Genomic DNA, 24299 nt, shown 5'->3' on the forward strand with positions numbered 1-24299 from the left:
ATCAGAAGCAGTGTAGCCAGGACTAAAAACTGGCATTCCAACATGGGATGTTGGCGTCACAAGCAGCTGTCCTGTGCCCCTTTTCCTGCCCTGTTACCTCTTTTCCAAATCCTTGCAGAGTCCACAGAACGATGTCTCGGGAGTTGAAATGGCATGCGGGTCCCCTGGGTCTCAGTCTTGCTCTCCTTCACGCAGGTGATGGAGCCTCTGGCCCACCTCCCACAGCATCCATGAGAATGCTGCGCCCACTGCCTATCGCCCGCAGCGCCACAGGACCAGGGAAAAGTAATGGCCTTTAACACAAGGCTCACTTTGGCTAGGGGAGGAGAAAGGGCACAGAGGAGCAAGCCCCTCAATGCAGGTGTCCGTGCTGCCTCCAGCTCAGCCCAGGGCCAAGGTGGTGGGGAGCTCCAAGTCCAGGACCTGTCAGCTCTACAGCGAGGCGGCGGGAGGGGGAAGGCCTGGGCAGAGGAGCTGGCTCAGGATCCTGAGGCATAAAAGACCCCTCCACTCCCCTGTACTTGACATCCAAATGAGCACAGAGCCTTTAGCAGCCGGGAGAACAAGACCTTCTGACTGGGAGTGCTGTGCTGGGCCTGCGCAGGGAGGACTGGCTGCCGACTTAGCACGTCCCAGGCACTGCACCAGTGCTCACCACACACCACTGAAATCCTCACAACCCGGGGAGCAGGAGCCGCACGTGCAGAGGAAACTCGAGCCCAAGCAGTGGAAGGCAGGACAGAACGCCACCCACCATGCTGCTCTAGGTCTTGCTTCTCTGAGCAGTGTCACACTGCTTCTGAAGTGGCACTGTCCGTAGGGCAGGGTGATGCCACCCTGTCCAGGCACAATCTGCCCGAAGGTCTTCCTCCGCTTCCCAACCTGTTTCCTTCTTCCACACCAGTTTTTTTTCCTCTTTTTTGTTACTAATGAAACAGCTAAGATAATTCTGTCCATTTTGTTTTATTTGTTAAATTGCTAAAAAGTCATCAGGGGAAAACATTAACCAAAAAAGAAACTGACAAGAGTTTTAAATATCAATGAAATCCACGTTCATTCCTACACGGTTATGTGCCTAAAATGACTGTCTCAGGGTGAGCCACCTGGCAGCCCTGAGCTCAATGGGGAACGTCACAGCACCGGCTTTGCCAGGGCACACTGGCTGTGCCCTGGCATGAACCCTGGTTGGCAGGGAGGGCAACAGAGCAGGGAGCACAACGGAGCCAACCTCGGAAGTCTGCTCCCATTGACCATAAACATGGGGAGAGGGGCCGTGAACCAGCGACTTGCAGAACATGCCTTCTGCAGTACTCGGGGAGGCTGCGTGGACCCGGCCTCCATGGGCCCTGGGTGTGGCCAGTTCCTCCCCCCCACTGACCTGTGCACTGGCAGAGACCACAGATAATGCAAAGCAAAGCACACCACCATGCCAGGGTCACTACAAGGACAAGGACCAGGACAGAGAGACCAACCAGGGATATTACTTTCAAGGGAAAGAAACAAAGTGAAGCAGGAGGAAGCCCAGGCTAGGTGAAGAGAAAGGAAGCATCCCCTTATTCTCCACTGGCTTTCTGTTCTCCAAAGCCGACACTTCTCAAGTTAGGTCTTTCTTCCTCCTCCTCTTCTGCTTTTTTTTTGTAGAGTTCAACACAGTTCTTAGGACAGTTGTTTCAGCTTTTGCTATAAAACTCATACATGAAAACCAAATCAATCCACGGAGCGCCAGGAGAAAAATCAGCTGAGTACCGAAACACAATTTAAGCTTGTTCTGACACCTAGTTTTGTGCTCCGAAAACATGCGGGTAGGGTGAGGCTGTGGAGGCCACACCCAGGTGAACACAGACACAGAAGCCCTCTGCAGGGTCACCCGTGGAGTGGGCGGGCAGGGAGCTCTGGCCAGCAGGGCGGGACCAGGCAGGGCCCTATACAGAGCCGACGAGGGGAGCGGCTGGGGTGTCAGCAGGACATAGGGGCTCTCAAAGGCACACTCGCAGGAATGGGAGGGGTTAAAGCTTCAAGTAGAAACAGAAAGTACCTTAAATACTTAAATACTGATAAATATTTGCTTTAGGTGCTCCTGAGGGTTTAAAAAATGACATTTTATCTCATTTTCTCAGTGAATTTTAAGACAAAATTGGTATCATGTCTGAAAGAGCTGTGGCTGGGTCAGACGCAAGGGAAGCACCCACAGGCTGTAGGAATGGTCACCTCGGCTGACACCTGGAGTCCATCGCACCTGTGGCTTTGGAGGGCCCAGGGACATCTTCACTGTGGCTGTGTCCAGCTGCTTTGCCCGGCTGTACATGGCCACAGTGGCCGGGGCCACCAGGACCATACCACTGGGCACGCAGAAGGCAGGCTTTTCTTAAGGAGCTGTAAACGGCTGATCTGGTTCCAAGCGGTGTGGGTAACCCTGGGCCGCACATGTTATTCCCTAGGAGAATCACCGTCTCGGCTGCCTGCCCACGCGGGGAAAGCGGAAGGGATCGACAGGTTAACAACTGGCTCATGAGGGCCACAGGACGACGGGAAAGGCTAGAGCTGAGATTCTGAACTTTTAGGCTTCCAAATACTTTGTATTTCAGGAGCAAATGAGCCTGGAGGCACTGTCCACAGCAGACGCAACGTCAGACACGAGGCTCAGCGACAGCAGCAAAGCCTACCTTGCTCATCTCCTAAACCAGGACTCACATGACTGAACAATCTGCCCAAAACCGACTGGCAGCCGCTCCAGAGTGGGGAGTCTGGAAAGCCAAGTGTGCAGCTTCGAACAGGGGAGGCCATGGTGAATGGGCAGGTGGCCGTTTCTTCGTCTCAGAGGGAACACAGGACCTCTGGGGAGCTGGTCCTTGCCTGGGCTTTCCTGCCAAGACCACGTGTAAAAGCCAGCGGTGAGGGGAAGGATGCAGCACGCTGCCGCAGGTGACTGCACACGGACGGCCAGTCTGATGGCTGGCTACAAGCCAGGGTCAGGGCCGGCTGCAGCAGCAAGCCTGGGAAATGCTCACAAGACAAAGCAGAAGGCGGAGGTAGGAAACGGGTGTTTTGAAATTAAAATCCTAAACAAAAAATAAAAATCCTCTATCCACTGATAAGGAATCACCAAGGATCCATGTTCAAATAGTGCCATCTAATGTGAGACTTGGTTGGGCAGCTCCTATGTCGTGGCCTTGACACCTGTAACCTTTTGCACCCACCAAGGACATTCGGGGCTTGGGTGAACCTTATCTCCGGGAAGAAATGAAAGAGAAAACCCAAGCTGTGTGGCGCCATGTGAACCAGACAGTCATAGGCCATGAAGGTCAGATACAGTATGTGATATTCAACCCTATCACCTGTCACCACCAGGAAGGAGGGTCTCTGGCAGGAATTGTTAGGGATTCTCCACACTCAGCAGGGGAGGGGGGAGGGGTGTGCCCCACAGACCTGGGAAATACAAAGATTAGAGGGCAAACAACATAATCTTTTCCAGGAATCTCAGAATTCCATCCTGGCCCTCCAGGCACAGAACCAGGGAAGGGGTTCCAGGAGGAGCATCTGAGTTCTCTAGGCACCTGAGCTGGTTAAAAAAAAAAAAAAAATAGCTAGCCTATAAACAGAAAAGGCAGTTTCCAATAACCAAATTCCAGGAGGGGAAAAGAACAAATAGAACTTTTGGCAACTTGCAACCAAAAAAGATGGTCGGAAAATTCCACAGACATGAAAACATTTTCATAGACACTCAGGAAGACCCGTGGACCCCAGCGCGATCTGTGCTGGCTGCATCAGCGTGATGTCACGGAGATCCTGGCACACAAACATAGAACAAAAGCCCTTGCTGGACAGCGGCCCTTGGTCACCCAGGCAGACTGGGCTCAGGCGGGGCAGTACTGCCTGTGGTCACAGGCCCTCTGGGGTTGGGAGATGAAAGGATTAGAACAGTTTTCTTTAAGTTTCTCTTACCCTGCCAGCACCAGAAGCACAGAGTCTGGGGAAAACAACAACAAACAACCCTCACCTTTGCATCTTACACCTGCCCTGCACGCCCTGCAGTCTTCTAATTCCAAGAAGGCCACAAAGATTGACGGGGGCTCTTGGGTTTCTTTTTGGAAAGTTACTGCTATGAGTTGGTTAGTCTGTTCCCTAACTTCTCGGTCTTCTTACCAGCAAAGTAGGAAAAGGCAGAACAGCCTCTGCTGGAACACAGCAACAATTTTATCTGAATCGGGATGGAGATCTCGCCCTTTTTGTAAACAGTTGGTTATATAATATATATGTATATATTTATATATATATATATTTTTTTTTCTTAGTGGAGATTTGATCCCAGCCTGGAGTGAGTGAGACTGGGAACTGGAGTTTTGGTTTATGGGAGTAATTTCTTTGTTTTCCCAATTCTCAGTCCAAACGCTTGCACACTGGAAAATTCCAAATCAAAAGCCACAGAAAGGGAAGGGTTAGAACACACTATCTCTTTGCTCGCACAAAGTACAAGGCGTTTGTTTTGGGATAGTACTTCACATTCTGCTTCTTGTCCATGAGTCCTCCGAAGATGATGAGCTCACCCCTGCCTTGCACCACCGTGTGCAGGCTGGTTTCAGGAGGACCGACCACAGATGTGCTGTTGAACACTTTCCACTTGACCCGCCCCTTCTCCTTAGTGTCTCTAATGTCCAGCACATACATCTGCATCGGCTTGCAGTTCATACTCTGGTACAGGGGTTTGCCAACATTCAGGGACTGGGGAGGATGGTGGCCCAGGCGGCGGGCAATGGGAGGTAAGGAATGTCCATCTCCCTGGGCAGGCCCTGGGCGGGAGACAGGCACCATATCACCACTGCTCAGGTTCTGGCTCCCAGGGGAGCCGGGGGAAGACCCCAGAGGAGGACTTAGTGCCGCGGAGGCTGAGGGGCCCTTGGACGACATCGCTTTGATGGCCTCTAGACTGCGACGCAGGGTGCCTGGAGAGACGGCCCCCGCAAGGGCACTGGCCACGTGTGGCGGGGTGTGCACACCATTGGTCTGGTCCGGAGGGTGTCTCCCGCCTCCCCCGGCTGTCCTGTTGTCCACACCATCCAAGGGATTGCTAGTAGAGGCAGGTTTCAGGTCCCAGTTTAGATCAATTGATCCCAGTCTCAGATCTTTCTGATCTGGGAGTGACCCTCGTCGGGGGCCTGCAGAGAGCCCCATCTTCAGGTCGTATCCTTCAGCAGCAGATGGTGTGCTCGGAGACAGGGCCTGAAGGGGGCTGTCCAGGGAAGACCCGCCGCCAGCAGCAGCTGTTCCTGGAGACAAACTGCCACCATTGAGAACAGGTGAGCCATCTCCCCTGGCGGGGGACAGGCTCCCTTCTCGAGAGCCTGCCGGAGTCTGCCTCTGAGCCCTGGGCCTTAGGGTCCCCCAGCGGCCATTGACACAAGGCGCTTCATCCATGCTCCTCACTGGCGACTGGGAGCGGTACTCTCGGGTCTCTGGAACCAGGGCCGGAGGAGTGGCACTGATGGGTGATGGGCGAGAATTCAGACTGGGGCTAAGTGGGGCTCTCCCACTGGGAGCCTGGCTGAAGACCACCACACACTGTCCCACCTGGAAGACCAAGAAGCGGAGAACATGAGAACAGCTGATGCTTTTGTGTGACAGGTGCCACTATTACAGTTACGTCTATGGAACGGGGTTGGGAGGGGAGGGCCCCTTTCTGTTTGAGACAAAGAGGTGCTCCAAATTGGTACTCCAAGGTGAGAGAGGAGCCACACCTAGTGACTCCCCAACTGGTGGTGGCTCAAACATGTGACAAACATCAAAGAAATTAACTCATGAAGACCTCTTCTGTAACACCAAGGTGCTTCCTACTTCTGTATAAATTTCCTTTGAAATCTGGCAAATTTAATTGGTTTTCCCAATGAAGATCTCTTTTACTAGCCTGTCAGTTTTCCACTTACCCGGCAAGCTGGATGGCACCACAGTTCGGGGGCCCCATGATCTTCGTTTTCTACCTTGAGTGGCTGCCAGGCCCAGGGACCCGAGTGCATGTGCAATAACCAAGCATCCTTGAACAGCTGTAAGAGAAGGACCAACAACAGGACTTGGGGGGGCGGTACGTGTTCCACACAGAGCCGTGGTCGCAGTGCTGCGCCACATGGCCCACAAAGCATGTGGGCTCTTTAGAGATACAACTTCCATTATTTATGTAGTTAGTTACTCAGTTACTCAGTTGTGCATACATTCATTGATGTACTAAACTGGCAGGGCTGATGGAATTGTGTCCATTGTTGTGTGTGTAGGTGCACATTGTGGGCCAGGGGAGAGGGTAGATAAGAAATATCCATTATCCTGTGAATTTTGTATTCTTACTTATTTGTGAGGCAGAGACGGGTTCTGACCCAGACCACTGGTATCCAGCAAGCTGACAGAAACGTGCTAACATGAATTATCATCATCGCCTGCCCAGGTCTGTATCAGGAGAAAACTGAACTTCGGAGGCCAAAAACTGAGGCCAGGCGCTCTGATGCTGGATGTGGGACTCTTAACCAACTGCCCACCCATGAACTGGCATTAAATGTGGCGACTGTCAACCTGCTTTTTGTTTTCTTCTTTTTTTTTTTTTTTTTAAGATTTTATTTATTTTGTTGGAAAGGTAAATTGACAGAGAGAAGGAGACAGATAAAAAGATCTTCCATCTACTGGTTTACTCCCTCAAGTGGCTGCAATGACTGGAGCTGAACCAATCTCAAGCCAGAAGCCAGGAGCTTCCTCCAGGTCTCCCAAGTGGGTGCAGGGTTCCAAAGCTTTGGTCCATCCTTGACTGCTTTCCAGGCCACCAGCAGGGAGCTGGATGAGAAGTGGAGCAGCTGGGACACGAACCAGTGCATGCAAGGCAAGGGTTTAGCCATTAGGCTACTGTGTCAATTTTTCATTCTACTGCCCCCTCTCCTTTGAAAACATGATAGTATTGTTTTATTCTTTTAAGATTCGTTTATTTTCATTGTAAAAGTAGATTTATAGAAAGGAAAGACAAAGAGCTTCAATTCGCAGGTTCACTCCAGAAATAGTTTCAATGGCTGGACCTGAGCCAATCCAAGGCCAGGAACCATGAGCCTATTCCAATTCTCCCACATGGGTGCAGGGTTCCAAGGCTTTGGGTCATCCTTAACTGCTTTTGCAGGCCACAAGTAGGGAACTGGATGGGAAGTGGAGCGGTCAGCGTCCACACGAAATGCTGGCACTTACAGGTGAATTAGCCAGTTGAGCGACTGCATGAGCCCCTAGCAGTAAGTCTTACAGTCTTAAGACAAAGTAGGACCCGGCTACCCAAGCAGAAGACCCTTATGGAATTTCTGGCTCTTGATTCAGTCCCAGTGTGGCTCTCCATGGAGTGAACCAACAGATGAAAGATCTCTATCTCTCCCTCTCTCTCACTTTCAATAAATAAAATACATCTTAGAAAAAAAAAAAAAGAGGAAGTAGGGATGGGGAAGAACGTAAGGATTCAAGAAGTAAATGTCTAATTAAAATCATTCTGCAACTTCAGAAAAGAGTGGGGGAAAAGGGCCAGAAAATACATGACTATATATCCACATTAGAGAAGAAATCTCAAAATCAACAGGCCATAGGCAGCAGGTGTGTAGCCTGGTGATTCAGGCACCAGTGGAGAGACCTCCTCTCTACACTGGAGGTCCTGGATTTGATACCAGCTCTGGCTCTTGATTCCTGCTCATGCAGACCCCAGGAGGCAAAGGTGATGGCTCCAGTGACTGGGGCTCTACTCTTCATGGGGTAGACCCTGACTGCATTCCCAGTTCTACCGGCCATCAATCCTAGCCATCATGGGAACTCACTTTTAGTTCTTTATAATAAAGTTTTATATATATAAAAGAGTAGTGTGAGTGTGTGGGGGAGCAGGACCATGGAGCAGTGGGTTAAGCACTTCTTGGGATCCCTCCACCCCACATTGGAATGCTGGTCTGAGTTACAGCTATTTCTCTTTTGATCAAGTTCTGAAAACTGAGCTTAGGAAACAGCAAATAATGATTCAAGTACTTGAGTTACTGTCACCTTCATGGGAGATAAGAGTTTATGGTTCAGCCTGCCCTAGTCCTGGCTAGTGTGGTCACTTGATTAGTGAACCAGCAGATGGAAATCTGTCTGTCTGTCTGTTTCTCTCTCTCTTTAAACAAATACAGAAGAAAATCTGACATGGAAATAGTCTTGCATGTGTTTTTAAACAAGATGGGACACAAAGTTTTGAACATTTAGCATCTATCTGGGAATGTCAAATAAGCAATACTCACAGCATTGGGACCACCACACCCTCCAAGAATTAAGATAGTTGCATCATCTATGACAATCTGGAGAGGGAACAAATGTAAAATAAATCTACAAATATACAGGTACATGATTTCACTGTTATGCAAAAACCGCCTCCCCAGCTTCCAAGAGTGTCTTGATAACTTGTGCTTCCCCATTCTTCCCAAACCACATCAGCTCTTACTGAACAAATTACGAAGAATTCACCTGAATGGACACGCTCTTTGCTGATCACATATTAACATGAAAGTGTCAGCCACAGAAAACGCAGTTCTCTTGAGAAATCAAATAGCAAAATACACGGTTTGGGGAAAGGCATTACTTAAAGCCACTATAAATAATGACCCATTTGAAGCTGAAAAATAAGTAGCAAACAAAATGGTAAATTCTCTTTGTCTTGGTGCACACTGGCATCTTACCTGACTCCCTCCTCCCTCTCCCGTTCTAAATGAAAGATGCTACAATGTCTGTGGAATAGCTATTTTAATTCCTGAGCACCTGAGATTGGCCACCTCGGGGATGGGGACTGGGGCCTGAGATGTTCGGCTTGGACCACGCCCACTGCTCGAGGTCAAGGACCCAGACATCGTTGCTCCTGTGAAATAAGGACAGAAGGGAGTTGGAGGTTGCAGAATTCTACCTGTACCATGCTCACTTGCACAGCCCGAGGTGCAGAAAGCTTAAGGGATGGCCTGAGAGTTCAGGAACTTCAGATTACAAGGATTGTTGAGGAATCCAACTAGTTCTTCCACGTCTCTAATTCTGTTGCCCTTATCTATAGAATAGAAACTGCTACTAATCTAAAGGCTGAAATAAGTGACAAGTGACATTTCAGAAGACACTCAGCAAAGTGCTGTGCTTACAGCTCCTCCCTGTTGTCTCTGAACTCATTTCAAGACCCTCTGCTCGCTCTCTCTCTCTTTTTTTTTAGATTGATTTATTTTTATTGGAAAGGTAGGTTAGATTTACGGAGAGAGAGAGGAAGATCCGCCATCCGCCAAACCTCTGTTCTTCTCAATGACCCACAGCCCTCATTTGAATCATTTAGCAGCCACACATTACCACCTGAGTAAAAGTTAACTGGTAACAGGAAATAGCTCCTGGTCAAGTCTTTCAAAAGCAAAACCACAGGAAGAGAAAAGGTGATTTAAAAGCACCTCTAGCATCATCTGGGGGTAAAAAGTTTCATTGATTTTGACTACAAAAATAATTTCATGATGATTAATCAAAGTTCAGCCATATCAAGGACAAACTGACACCTGCAGCCTTCAAGGCCTTGCCCAGCAAGGACAGGTTCCCGAATGGTAGTCAGCTTTCACCTCTTTAAGGCAATCCACATAAGCATCCAGGAGTAACAGCTCCAAGTCCCGAAACCCTAAGCCCCTCACAGGGAGGGCAGCTCCCACAGCTACTCTCTGAGCTGATACAACTAGGACCAGAATGGCTCTATTGTTAAGAGTGCATCAATTTCCATTTCAGAGAGCATAGGAGAAACGACCACCACTGCAGGCACTGCTGACTCAGGTAAACTACAATACAGACACACTGCTCTGGCTCTTGACTTTGGCCTGAACTGACCAGTTCTGGTCAGAGATGGAGAGAACAGTGGGCGGAGAAAAGAGCCTTGGGAGTATGTAACCTCAGACACACTTTTCTGGCTTCTACCCACTCCCCAAACCACCCCCTTTGCTGAGTTCACAATTCTGCCTGTCCTAACTTCCTGTCTCCTTCTCTAAACTCCCAAGGAGCACAAGCTGGAAGACCACTCTTCTTCCTGAGGCTGGCCTTCTGAAGGCTTGGTACAGTGACACGGTTCAGACTCCACCCTACTATATATCAAATAGCAAAAGATTTCATACCATCAAGTTTTTCAACTTGCTAGTGTGTGGCCAGAAGAGCAAATGTGTGGGTGAGATTAATTAACTACATTCATTAGAATATGCCCAGGAATACCAACCCTGACCAAATTCACTTTCTGGCCTGTTACTCCTAGTAGTGTATATGTTCAGGTTAATATAGAGCAAACGAATATACTTACATTTGCCGGGACCCTAAAGAGCCACCAAAGACGATCATTTTATCATCAATGACACAGGAGGAGTGGCCAGCCATGGGAGGTGGTCCATGGGTTGTCACAATGCAATTCCACCTAACATGAAAAGAGGAAACCAAGAAGTCAGTAGCAAGCTTGTGATTCTAGATGTTTAAAGAGCCTGTTAAGAACATCCCATAGGGCCTGGCGCGATGGCGCAAGTGGTTAAGTCCTCGCCTTGCACGCCCGGGATCCCATATGGGCGCCGGTTCTAATCCCGGCAGCCCCGCTTCCCTTCCAGCTCCCTGCCTGTGGCCTGGGAAAGCAGTCGAGGACGGCCCAAAGCTTTGGGAGCCTGCACCCGCGTGGGAGACCCAGAAGAGGCTCCTGGCTTCGGATCGGCATAGTATCGGCCCGTTGCGCTCACTTGGGGAGTGAATCATCGGACGGAAGATCTTCCTCTCTGTCTCTCCTCTCTGTATATCCGCCTTTCCAATGAAAAAAAAAAAAAAAAAAAAAAAAAAAATCTTTAAAAAAAAAAAAAAAAGAACATCCCATAAACATTCTAGGCAAAATATGTGTGTTAATGAGCATTTATGTGTTAAAACCATAAGTAGGTATCCAGTTCAAATGACAATCCCATCACCATTTGTGAAGACAGGATAATAAATGCAGGATGTCCAAGGCATGCACACCTTTCAAGTTCTCACAGAGATGGTTGGGAGACGGAAGAAACGAGGAGACAGCACCACGAGCTAAGATCTTAGCTTGTTGTCTGCATCAGCCTGGTTTGCTGAAGGAGGACTACCAGACATTTTCTTTCTGGCTCTCATCAGTAGCAGCTGCCAAGAGCCACATGCCAAGCATTCTATTGCAAGCCACAGGTGTTGCCATCATGTAAACATGTATCTGAGACAGCAGGGAGTGGGGAATTATCTGTATCTATAGCAGTCCAGGAGAATTGGCAGCCAAAACTGAAAAAACTCTATGTCTTCAATGGGTATTTATTTATTTTGAAAAGGAATAACTCTCTTCTGCTTTTCCTGCTTGGAATAGGGTTTTGTTTTGTGTAAAGATTTATTTATTTTTGACAGGTAGATTTACAGAGAGAGAAGGGAGATAAAGAAAGAGATGGCCCAAGAGCTTGAGCCATCTTAGGCTACAACCAGGAAGCTGGATCAAAACTGTAGCAGCCAAGACTCGAACCAACTCCCATATGATATGCCAGCATTGCAGGTGAAGTATTAGCTTGCTAAGCCACAGCACTGGCCTCAGTTTTATTTGAAAATCAGAGTTATAGAGGGAGGAAGAGACAGAGATCTATCTTCTGGTTCACTCCCCATATGGATGCAGTGGCCAACACTGGGCCAGGCTGAAGCCAGGAGTTTCATCCAGGTTTCCTTCTTGAACCATATTTCACTCTTTTCCCCAAGCTATCAACAGGGAGCTAGACTGGAAGTGGAGCAGCCAGGACTTGAACTAGTGCCCACATAGGATGCCACTGTCACAGGTAGCAGCTTTACCTGCTATGCCATAATGCTGCCCTCAATAGGGATTCTTTGGTTATGCGATCCTCATGAAACCCTAAGTTATCTGAAACTGTCGGCAAAATCTGTATGTACATACATTTTTTTCTCCCTGGGAAATTTTGTCAAATTCTTTATCAAAAGATAATCCATTGATTATTTTCAGGCTTAATGCGATTTATTTTGGAGACTTACCAGTTTTTAGAGGGTGAGTAAGTATGTATTTCATCAAAGAATCTCTCTGGTTGGTGTAGGGGATAGGGGCTTGGCCGTGTCCAGCCACCAAACAGCACAAGCAAGTCCTTGTACACGACCAGAGTGGCGCCAGCCTTCGGGGAAGGATAGGACCCTGTAAGGAATCAGAAACACCAGGGTTAGGAATCAAGATCTCACAACAATCCAAAGGTAGACTGTATACACATCTGCTGTTTCAGGAAGAATGACAAGATGGGAAGCAACAATACAAGGGAGAGACACCACTGGCGTCATGGGGCTGATGTTCTGGTGTGGTGAGTCAAGCCACTGCTTGAGGAGCAAACAGTCAATATCTGAGTGTTGGGGGTCCGGCACGATAGTACAGTGATTGAGATTCTCGCCTTGCAAGTGCCAGAATCCCACATGGGCGCCAGTTCTGGTCCCGGCGGCCCTGCTTCCCATCCAGCTCCCTGCTTGTGGCCTGGGACAGCAGTTGAGGACAGCCCAAATCCTCGGGACCCTGCACCTGCGTAGGAGACCTGGAAGAACTCCTGGCTCCTGGCTTCGGATTGGCTCAGCTCCAACTGTTGCGGTCACTTGGGGAGTGAACCACCGGATGGAAGATCTTCCTCTCTGTTTCTCCTCCTCTATGTATATCCACCTTTCCAATAAAAATAAATAAATTAAAAAAAATATATCTGAGTGTTGGTTCAAATCCTGGCTGTGCTGCTTCTTATCTGACATTCCTGCTCATGTGTCTGGGAAGGCAATGGACAATGGCCCAAGCACGTAGGCTCTTATCATCCACGTGGCAGACTTAGATATTGTTTCTGGCTTCTGGGTTCTACCTGGCCCAGTCTTGGCTGTTGCAGACATTTGGGAGTAAACCAACCTATGGAAGACTCTCCCTCGCTCCCTCTCTGCTACTCTGCCTTTTAGACATATCAAGAAATATTTTTTGGGAAAAGAGAAGTGGGCCTGGCATGACAGGTCCTCGCCTTGAACATGCTGGGATTCCATATCGGTGCCGGTTCTAATCCCGGCCGCCTCTCTTCCCATCTAGCTCCCTGCCTGTGGCCTGGAAATGCAGTTGAGGATAGACCAAAGCTTTGGGACCCTGTACCCGTGTGGGAGACCTGGAGGAGGTTCTAGGCTCCTGATTTGGACTGGCTCAGCTTCAACTGTTGCAGCTGCTTGGGGAGTGAACCATTGGATGGAAGATCTTCCTGTCTGTCTCTCTCTCTGTATATCTGCCTTTCCAATAAAAATAAATAAATCTTAAAAAAAAAAAAGGAAAAAAGAAGTGTGTTATCAGAGAAAAACTATTATTGATTTAGACACCTGTTACCATTAACACAGAAAAAGCTGAGTCAGAAGAAAGTTACTTTCAGTTTATTTCAGGTTTAATTTGCTCATCTAAAATGAGAAACAACAGTTATCTATCTCATAAGGCTGTTACAAACATTAAGTGCTTAGGCTTGGGTTGGTTTGACTTTGTAATCATGCTAAAGCATTATGTACCCAGTAGAAGCCACCGGAATGCTCACCTTTTCCGGGGCCAACAACATGAGGTACAAAGCTTTGTGACGCTGGGCTGCAGCTCCCAATCAGCAACCAGGTCATAAGGAGCAAAAGCCAGGGCCTCAACACGTGCTGCTGAGCAATGGTGCTTGGCAGTTTCCATGTAGTAAACACATTTTCTTTCTTTCGTTTTCAAAGATTTATTTATTTTTATTACAAAGTCAGATATACAGAGAGGAGGAGAGACAGAGAGGAAGATCTTCCATCCGATGGTTCACTCCTGAAGTGAGCACAACGGCCAGTGCTGCGCCAATCCGAAGCTGGGAACCAGGAACTTCTTCCAGGTTTCCCATGTGGGTGCAGGAACCCAAAGCTTTGGGCCATCCTTGACTGCTTTCCCAGGCCACAAGCAGGGAGGCTGGATGGGAAGTGGAGCCACTGGGATTGGAACTGGCGCCCATATGGGATCCTGGTGCGTTCAAGGCGAGGACTTTAGCCACTAGGCCTTGCCACCAGGCCCAACACATTTTCTTTTAAGAACTTATTTGTCTTTAAATTTTCATTTGAAAGGCAGAAAGATGAAGAGGCAGAGACAGAAATCTTCTAAAATCCTGAAGAGGCAGGCTGGACCACCTGGAGGCCAGGAACCCAGAACTCTCCCATGCTGGCGGCAGAGAACACTTGAACTTGACTCACCATCTGCTGTTCCTCAGGGTGAGCAAGAGCCGACAGATGGACGGGAAATGGAGCAGCCAGGATTTGAATCAGGCACTCTGACACAGGGTGTGGGCATCGAAGTGGCAACTGAACTACCAAGCCAAGTCAAGCCAAGCCACGCCAAGCCAAATGCCTGTCCCTAAATGCAAGGGCTCAATATGTGTTGACCCTCCTCCTATTCCTGGATGAAACTCCAAAGTAATTGCTACTGACAATCAAGGTCAGAAGGCAGGAGGGACACAGCTCTCACTTGTCCTGAGTCTAGGTTTTTTTTTTTTTTAATTTATTTATTTTTATTGAAAAGGAAGATATACAGAGAGGAGAGACAGAGAGGAGGATCTTCCATCTGATGATTCACTCCCCAAGTGATCACAACGGCCAGTACTGTGCTGATCTGAAGCCAGGAACCTCTTCCTCCACGTCTCCCACATGGGTGCAGGACCCAAAGCTTTGGGCCATCCTCGACTGCTTTCCCAGGCCACAAGCAGGGAGCAGGATCGGAAGTGGGGCTGCCAGGATTAGAACTGGCGCCTATATGAGATCCTGCCTTGTTCAAAGACAAGAACTTAAGCCGTTAAGCTATCGTGCTGGGCCTACTGAGTCTAGTGTTGAGATGGAGACCTCCAGGACTCCAGATCAAGGCCTCAGGCAAACACAAACAGGCCAGAACTCAAGGCTTGCCTGTGGAGGAGCAGCGCACAGAAGACAGTGAGCCTTGCATAACAGTAGTTGCCAGGGCTTCCCCAAGGCTGGACCTCCAAGCTACATGGAGCAAATTTCAAAAAAATGGAAATTCAGCATAGGCTGGAGAAGTCTAGAGAAAAAAAAATCCCAAAGAGTTTTTTATTCTTTGAAATAACTGCTATTTTCCTTTCAATACTTCACTCATCATTTTTAGTTTATTCAAGACCAAAGTAAATTATTTAAATTTCCAGGTGTCATTTTTATTATAACCATTACTTTTGAAGAATATTTTATTTTATTTGGGATTCCTCTCCCAAACTCCCACCCCCCCCCAGATTTTCCCCATGTTGCTACAACAGTATAGTCCTTCATAACGAGTCATAATTGCATCAGTCTCTTATTTAAGTGTGCCCCGACATTCCTGGTTAGACAGTGTCAGACAGTCTGGCATCCCATTGTCTACACAGTCCCAACAGTTTCACTAGGAAGTAGGAATGCATGTTGCATTGTACCCCCTCAACTGGATATGGTAGATCCCAGTATGCTCCATTTCCATTTCCACAAATGAGAAGCCATTAAACAAGGCCAACAACTGGTATGAATTAGAACAACAGCTACAACAACAACAAATTACAGCACCATGAAAAAACATGCCACTGAGTAACCAACACATGGGTGACAAAAAGGAAACACAGAAGTCTCCTGGGAAAAATGATGCCACCGTGTAATCCATGAGCCAGCGATGAATTTGACAAGAGAAAACAAAGTATTTGGAATAAATGAAACCGAAACCAAAAATATCAAAACTCATGGGATGCAGCCCCACTCCAAAAAGAAATACACACACACACATACACTCAAAACCCAGTGTAGATCAGGTTATTGAAGGTACACTTTGATGGTTTCCTTATATAAGAGAGAATACATGTTCTTTTGTGATTGACTCATTTCACCGAGCAAAATGGTCTCTAGTTGAGACTAGTTGTAAATGGCATAATTTCATTCTTCTTAATAGCTGAATAATATTTGAAGAATATTTATTTTATCTTTATTTGGAAGGCAGTCACAGAGGAAGATCAGAGAGACAATCTTCGATCTTGTGGTCCACTCTCAAAAATGGCAGCAATGGTTGGAGCTGAGCTGACGCAAAGCTGCAGCCAAGTGGCTTCTCTGTGTCTCCTACATGGGTGTTGGGGCCCAAGGACCCAATCTTCCTCTGTATCTTCCCAAGGCCATCAGAAGGGAGTTGGATCAGAAGTGGAGCAGCCATGATTCGAACCACTGCTCATATGTGATGCCGGTGCCAAAGGAAGAAGCCCAGCTTACTATTCCAGGGAGCCAGTCCCCATATAATCACCATTTTTAATAAAGCAGCAGGCCCCTTTTTCCAGAGGGTCTTGAGCAGGAGGAGCCCCAGCGCTGTGTCAGTTCCCACACAGGCAGGGAGCCGGGCTCTCCCTACCAAGGGGTCACGGGCACACAGATCCACAAGCTTGCCTCTGCACTCTCTAACGGTGCCACTTACACAGTGGTAGGTGGAGCCAAGGACTGTGCTCCTGGTACTCTAACTCCAGGGTAACTTATGTGATGGGGCAGGCAGCAGTCCTCACGGAAGAGACGAGTACCTAAGGACAACACTCCATGGCCTCAGCTACTGCAGAGATGTTCCAAACAGCACAGACACAGATCTAGACAGAAGATGCTGACTACAATGCACCTTCTCTGGGCACATATCTGCGTCAACCACCGTGAGACATGGCAGAAGAATCCCTGAGTGACTTCTCTAGGCCTACGACCCACAGGAATGTCTAACCAATGTGGTCCAGTTAAAACACTACTCTTATGGCAGGGTTGTGGTGCAGTGAGTCAAGCAGCAGTGTGGAACACCTGCACCTCACATCAGAGAGATGTTTTGTGCCTCAGATTTTCCTTTCTGCCCAAGCTTCCTACTAACCCTTCCTAGGAGGCCCTGGTTGGGTCCCTAAAACACATCTGAGAGATCAAGATGGAAAGATAGAGTTCCAGATTACTGGCTTTGGCCACTGTGGGCATCTGTGGAATTAACTGGTGAATGGCAAATCTGTCTGACTGTATGTGTGACTCTCTGTGTTTTAAGTAAATTAAAATAAGTCAATAGAAATTAAAAAAAAAAAAAACAAAAACCAGTAATTCCGATTTGTAAATTGATCCAATTTAAAATGCAAATAAAACTTTGGGTTTTTACCCCCAAGTAGAGTCTCTCTCTCTCTTTTTTTATTTTTTAAGATTTATTTATTTTTATTGGAAAGGCAGATATACAGAGAGGAGGAGAGAGAAAGATCTTCCATCCAATGATTCACTCCCCAAGCTGCCGCAACAGTTGAAGCTGCGCCATTCCGAGATCAGGAGTAGAACCTCCTCCAGGTCTCCTACACAGGTGGGAGGATCCTAAGGCTTTGGGTCATCCTCCACTGCTTTCCCAGGCCACAGGCAGGGAGCTGGATGAGAAGTGGAGCAGCCAGGACATGAACCAGCGTCCATATGGGATCCCGGCACATTCAAAGAGAGGACCTTAGCTGCTAGGCTACACGCCAGGCCTGACCCAAGTAAGACTTAAGTACTAGGAAAAAGAGGAGGAAAAACAAATACAAAACAGGCTACAGCAGAATAGTACGGTAACTTTTAGACTAAAATGTGGATGTATATTTGAGACACTAGAAATACTAGTTTTTAAAATCAAACGTAGAAGCAAATATTTTGCAAAGTAGTTAAATGCCACTTGGAAGGTCTGGATATCATGTCATGGTGCCTGGGTCAGAGTCCTGGCTCTACTTCCAGCTTCCGTCTACTGTGCATCCTCGGAGCCAGCAGGTGATGGCTCACACACATGCACGCCTGGCTGTGACTGTCTCAGCTCCGGCATTTGAAAACTGAACCAGCATTCACTCCAGGCCTCCCGTGGGGCTGGCAGGGATACAGATACTGGATTGTCGTCTGCTGCCACCCAGTGTGTGAGTTAGTAGGAAGCAGACAAACGAGAACTCAAGGTTCCTCCACTTCCCAGGATGCAGGTCTCCCAACAGTGACTTATTTTTATTGGAAAGGCAGATTTACAGAGAAGAGGAGGCAGAGAGAAAGATCTTCAATCCGCTGGATCACTTCCCAAGTAGCCACAACGGCCAGAGCTGAGCCAATCTGACGCCAAGAGCTTCTTTCAGGTCTCCCACATGGGTACAAGGCTTTGGGCCATTCTTGACTGCTTTCCAGGCCACAAGCAAAAAGCTGAATCAGAAGTAGAGCAGCTGGGACATGAACTAGTGCTCATATGGGATTCTGACACATGCAAGACAAAGATTTAGCCAATGGTAACTCGGGCTAACATGACGTTTTCACTGGCTAATCCTCCATTTCCAAGCGGTCTATCATATGGGTGCAAGTTTGGACTTTGCTCCACTTCCCATCCTGCCTCCCGTCTCTGCCTTGGCCTGACAGAACAGTCGAGGATGGGCCAAAGCCTTGGGACCTGCACCCAGATTGGAGATTGGAAAAAGCTCCTGGCTTCAGATTGCCTCAAACCAGCAGTTGCGGCCACTTAGGAAATGAGCAGTGAATGAAAGATCTTTGTCTCTCCTTTTCTCTGTAAATCTGCCATTCCAATAAAAATAAATAAATCTTAAAAAAAAAAAAAAGAAGAAGAAGAAGAAAAAGAATGGTATGTCATACAACATTTGCAGTTGCCCGCAGGGATTAAATCTTAAAAAACTTCAGCATCAGGATATATGTCCCTTCTAGTTTTCACCCCTTCCATCCGTGCTCCCATTCCTACTATGTTGGAATAAAAGGACCTTCTGATAAAAAAAGAAATTTCAGTATTTGGGCTCAGCGTGGTAGTCTAGTGCCTTGCACATGCCAGGATCCCATATAGGCACTGATTCTAATCCCAGCTGCCCCACTTCCCATCCAGCTCCCTGCCTATGGCCTGGGAAGGCAGCTGAAGACTGACCGAAGCTTGGGACCCTGCACCCACTTAGAAGTCCTGGCAGAAGCTCCTGGCTCCTAGCTTCAGATCGGCTCAGTTGTGGCCGTAGTTTAGGGAGTGAACCAGTGGACAGAAGATCTTTCTCTCTATCTCTCCTCCTCTCAGTATGTCTGCTTTTCCAACAAAAAAATAAATAAATCCTAAAAAAGTAAAAAGAATGCTGGACTTAAAAAAAAAAAAAAGGAAATCTCAGCATTCACTGTAAAAGGATATCTCTTCACACAGTGCTTTCATAACACCGTGCAGCCTGGACAACTCCTAAAAGCCTGTGCCTAATAGGGACGGGTGCCTGCTACGTCCTGGGCTTCCACCACCACCTCCCCGGTGTGCATTAGCCGACTTTGGAATAGAAAATGGAGCTGGGACTTGAACCTAGGAGGCAGGTGATGTAAGAGTTTCTTCCCTGTCATGACAAATGTCCACGCTAACATCTGGGGTTTTGGTCTTTTGGAAGGATGATTGGCACCAGAAATAAATACCCTTCCGTAAAAACAACCAAAAAAAGTTCATGCAGATCTTTCTTGGCCTCCTTCAAAAACACAGAGGCCAGTTCTGGTTTTGGCGATGTGTCACTCCTGAGGAGGGAGGGTGTCCTTCCACTGAAGGACTCATGAAATACCATGGGATGAGATCTGCCCAGGCTGAAAGGACGGACACACCGCTCAGGTCACACCTGCCCAGAACTGTCATCAGTTCCCAAAACACTCCAGAGGTCTCATCATCCCACAGCAGAGAGGACCAACAAAGCAAATCTCAAAACAAGACGCACACCAAAAAGCAGCTGTGGGAAACTGGGTAATCAGATAAGCTCCCTACGTGGCAGAAATAACACTCTTTCAGCACTGCTAAGTGGTTCAGAGGCTTCCCAAGGTTCCTATGAAACCAGAAGAAAATTTTATATGTGAAAGACAGTGATAGAACTACAAGGCGTTTTTATTTACTTTTGCAAAGAAGCTGGTAAAATGTGAAGCATTCCAAGTTCTAGTTTAGTTTCTATGTCACTTCCCATAATTGTGATTTCTATTTATACAGAACCAGCAGCCTAACTGATAACAAGATAAAACACTGGTGGCTGTTAGTGCCAGTGCCAGCAATAGCCAACTGTCAGTTCATAACCCATCAGTATCATATATGCCTTCAATAAGCAGGAGTTGTAAATCCAATCCAGGTCTCCCACAGGAGTGGCACCTGCACCACCACTGCTGCGTCCCAGAAGGCAGGAGCTGGAGCTGGGGCTGTGCACTAAGCCAGTCACTCCCACACGGACATCCCAGACACTGGTAACTCAGCTGCTAGCTAAATGCCTTCATCCAAGCACCTTCTTTCTAAGTGTCACTGGAAACTGCATTTTGTACAGACGAAAATCTACAACTGACAGGCAACTTTGGAGTAGGCATTTGGCACGTGGTTAACTCACCGGGGCATTGAGATCAAGCAGTGAAATGAATGCCTGGGTTCAAACCTTGGCTAGATCTACCTGGGCGTTAGCAGCTAATGGCTCAAGGATCTGGGTCCCTGCCAACCACACTGAAAGCCAGTCTGGGTTCCAGGCTGCTGCTTTTGGGCTGGCCCAGGCTCAGCTGGTGCAGGCATTTGGAGGTGAACCAGCAGATGCAGGACCTGTCTGTCTTTGTCTTTCAGCACTATCACAGAAAAGCTTAGACCCTGATTAGTTATAAATAGTATAATTCATTCCTGTAGAGTAGCAGTTCTCAAACCAGCTCTCTGAGAAACAGATGGGGCATTTATTAAAGCACAGACCTGATTTTCTTGGTTAACAAAAAGCCACATTCCTTTTTCTTTATTTTTTCCTTTGCTTTTGCTTTATTTTATTTTTTTAAAAAGATGTATTTCTTTTACTTGGAAAGGCAGAGTTACAGAGAGAGGGGGAGAAAGACAGACAGCAAGTTACCAACCACAATTTCACTCTCCAAATGAGAGTGTGATGGCCAGAGCTGGGCCTATCCAAAGCCAAGAGCTTCTTCCAGGTTTCCCAAATGGGTGCAGAGTCCCAAGGACGTGGGCCATTTTCTCTTGCTTTCCAAAGACATAGCAAGGAGCTGGATGGGAAGCAGAGCAGCAAGGGCACGAACTGGCATCTATATAGGATGCCAGTGCCAACAGGTGAAGGATCTGTCTGTTACGACACTGTGTCAGTGACAAAGGTACATTTCTTTTTTTTTTTTTTTTAAAGATTTATTTATTTTTATTGGAAAGGCGGATATACAGAAAGGCAGAAAGACAGAGAAGATCTTCTGTCCGATGGTTCACTACCCAAGTGATCGCAACGGGCAGTGCTGGGCCAATCCGAAAGCAGGAGCCAGGAACTTCTTTCCGGGTCTCCCATGCAGATGCAGGGTCCCAAGTCTTTGGGCTGTCCTTGACTGCTTTCCCAGGCCACAGCAGGGAGCTGGATGGGAAGCAGGGCTGCCGGGATTAGAACCGGTGCCCATATGGGATCCTGGCATGTGTAAGGTGAGGACTTTAACCACTATGCTATCGTGCTGGGCCCCAAAGGTACATTTCTTTTTTTCTTTTTTTTTTAAATGTACATTTCTAACAAAAGGTGACACTGATGGTCTGGGGGCTAGACTTTGAGAACCACATTCTGACAGATTAATAGACCTTGAATGAGCCTACTGCACTATGCTCCAATATTATACTAAAAGGGGATACACTCATCCTTCTGACTTATGTTCAAATGCTGGATTTTTTTTTTCTCTTAACACTGAACCTGGGCCTGGTGCGGTGACATAGCAGCTGAAGTCCTTGCCTTGAGCATGCCGGGATCCCATATGGGCGCCATTCTAATCCTGGCAGCTCTACTTCCCATTCAGCTCCCTGCTTGTGGCCTGGGAAAGCATTCAAGGATGGCCCAAAGCCTTGGGACCCTGCACCCATGTGGGAGACCTGGAGGAGGTTCTAGGCTCCTGGTTTCAGATTGGTGCCGTACCAGCCGTTGCGGTCACTTGGGGAGTAGATCATTGGATAGAGGATCTTCCTCTCTGTCTCTCCTCCTCTCTGTATATCTGACTTTGCAATAAAAATAAATAAATCTAAAAAAAAAAAAAACCACTGAAGCTATCCAGAGGTTTTTCTGCATATATTCAGTGTCCATGAATGAATGAACCCTTTAATTTTGATAGCAGGGTAAGGACATCAGGGTTCAAGATGGGTTTTGTTTGACAAATGCTTTAAAGGGTATTGAAAGGAACTACTTAAACATTTTCAATATAGAAACATTTCTTCATTTATGGGTTCTAGAACACACACTGCAAAATAAATCAAAGGAAAAAAACTGTTCAAACTACTGGTTCTTGGGATTGGCACCATAGGGCAGTGGGTTAAGGTACTACTGTGATGCCAAGATGCCATACCAGAGCACCAGTTCAAGACTTGGATGCTTTGCTTCTGATCTAGCTGCACTAATCTAGCCTGGGAAAGAAGAGGAAGAGCCAGGTATCTGAGTTCTGCCACTCTTCAGTTTGGTCAGGCCTAGCCGTGGCCACTGTGGTCATTTGGGGAGTGAACCAACAGACAGAAAGATGTCTTCAGCACAAGCGATTCTCTAACAGTTCTCCAAGATTCTAAAAACATAAATATTATGATTAGGAATTAGGGATTTAAAAGAAAGTTTGAAAGTGAAAATATCATAAGTATGAAAAATTTAACCTTGGGAATCGCTAGCATATCAATGAATCCAAAACACTGGACAAAACCCACAGTTTAGTTCACCGAATTCCAGAATGGTCTGTAACGTGATTTTGCTTTTTATTTATTTTTAAGATGTATGTATTTGAAACACAGTTATATAGAGAGGGAAAGCCATAAAGGGAGGAACTGACTTTTCATGCACTGGTTCAGACCTAAATAGCCACAACAGCCATCGCCATCTCCCATGTGGGTGACAAGACCCCAGGACTTAGCCCATCATTCACTGCTTTCCCAGGTACATCAGAGGGAGCTGAATAGGAGGAAATGGAGCAACCAGGACTTGAACCAGTGCTTATATGGAATGCTGGCTTCTGGGTGGCAGTTTAAGTCACCACAACATCTGGTGATGGTTGCTTTATAAAGGGAACATTATCCAAACTTCCTAGAGAAAGGACACTTGGTTGATTATCTTTCATCTGCTCTTTTTTTTTATAAAGATTTATTTATTTTTATTGCAAAGTCAGATATACAGAGAGGAGGAGAGACAGAGAGGAAGATCCTCTATCCAATGATCTACTCCCCAAGTGACCGCAACGGCTGGTACGGCACCAATCTGAAACCAGGAGCCTAGAACCTCCTCCAGGTCTCCCACATGGGTGCAGGGTCCCAAGGCTTTGGGCCATCCTTGAATGCTTTCCCAGGCCACAAGCAGGGAGCTGGGTGGGAATCAGGGCTGCCGGGATTAGAACCAGGCATAACTCTATGGAAATACAAGTCCCACTGGTTAGCTGAAGAGTTGGGGTGGTGACCGGCTAAACTAGGTGTGAATATGGAACTCACCTACACTCACAGCTACTGGGGCTGAGAATAAGCTGGGCAGGTCCAAGCTGCAACACCTGCATGTGCATCCTAAAACAGGGTGTAGTGCGGGCCAGCCTGCAACATTCACAAGCTCATACAAAGGCCAACATGGAAGGGCAGCCTATGCCGGGCAAAGGCCTAGCACCTGCTGGAGCATGTGAGATCTGAGTCTGAGTGGGGAAACCTGGGAGACTCCCCTACGGGGCCATAGCTCCCACTGGTGAGCATGTGTTCCAAACTGAGGGGTTGGGCAAGCCAGGCAAGGAAGCCCCATCCATTGGCAAGTAGGTAGACTGGTTTTGCAAAGGAGCAGACCAGGCAGGGTCAAGCAGACTTCAGCCCACTGGCAACTGCAGAAACCAGGCTAGGGTATCACACCTACTGATTTACATGAGCCAGGGATGGGAGCAGACTGAGCAAGGCCAGGTTGCAGCACCTGCTAGTGATAGTTGGGACTGGGGCAGGCTAGGTCAGGCCAGCTTGTAATATCCAAAGACAGGTTAAGACAGATGAGGAGCTTTGCCAGGCCAGTTCAGAGCAACCAGTGACACACGTGAGATATGGACGGAAACAGGCCTAGTTGGGGAGCAAAGGGGATGCCCTGGCCGGGTTGTGATCCTCATTGGAGTGTGAGAGCCAGAGTGGGGATTACAGACTGGATCCCTTGGCTTGAGTGTGGGCTGGGTCTGGGATGTGCCAGACTGGGCTAGACTCCAGTACCCACTGGTGATCGTGAGAACCAGGATAGGTGTAGGACAGGCTAGATTAGGTCTCTGGCCCAGCTGAACCATGTATGGGCTGTGTCTGG

General features: G+C 47.6%; 1 protein-coding gene across 2 annotated transcripts in view; it reads right to left on the reverse strand.

Moving 5' to 3' along the window:
• Window positions 1–4179: 4179 nt before the first annotated feature.
• Window positions 4180–24299, reverse strand: part of FBXO42 (F-box protein 42) — an 80616-nt gene continuing 60496 nt past the window's right edge. For both annotated transcript variants that reach the window (XM_040987960.1, XM_040987961.1), the window contains exons 5-10: window positions 12037–12190; window positions 10322–10432; window positions 8782–8878; window positions 8268–8324; window positions 5919–6035; window positions 4180–5565 (exon numbers count right to left, since the gene is read on the reverse strand). In XM_040987960.1, coding sequence (XP_040843894.1) covers window positions 4447–5565; window positions 5919–6035; window positions 8268–8324; window positions 8782–8878; window positions 10322–10432; window positions 12037–12190 — 1655 coding nt within the window. In that variant the 3' untranslated portion in view covers window positions 4180–4446. The remainder of the gene's footprint in view (window positions 5566–5918; window positions 6036–8267; window positions 8325–8781; window positions 8879–10321; window positions 10433–12036; window positions 12191–24299) is intronic.

Source organism: Ochotona curzoniae, unplaced genomic scaffold (genome assembly GCF_017591425.1).
Source record: "Ochotona curzoniae isolate NIBS_2020 unplaced genomic scaffold, NIBS_Ocur_1.0 contig_4792, whole genome shotgun sequence".
NCBI lineage: Eukaryota > Metazoa > Chordata > Mammalia > Lagomorpha > Ochotonidae > Ochotona > Ochotona curzoniae.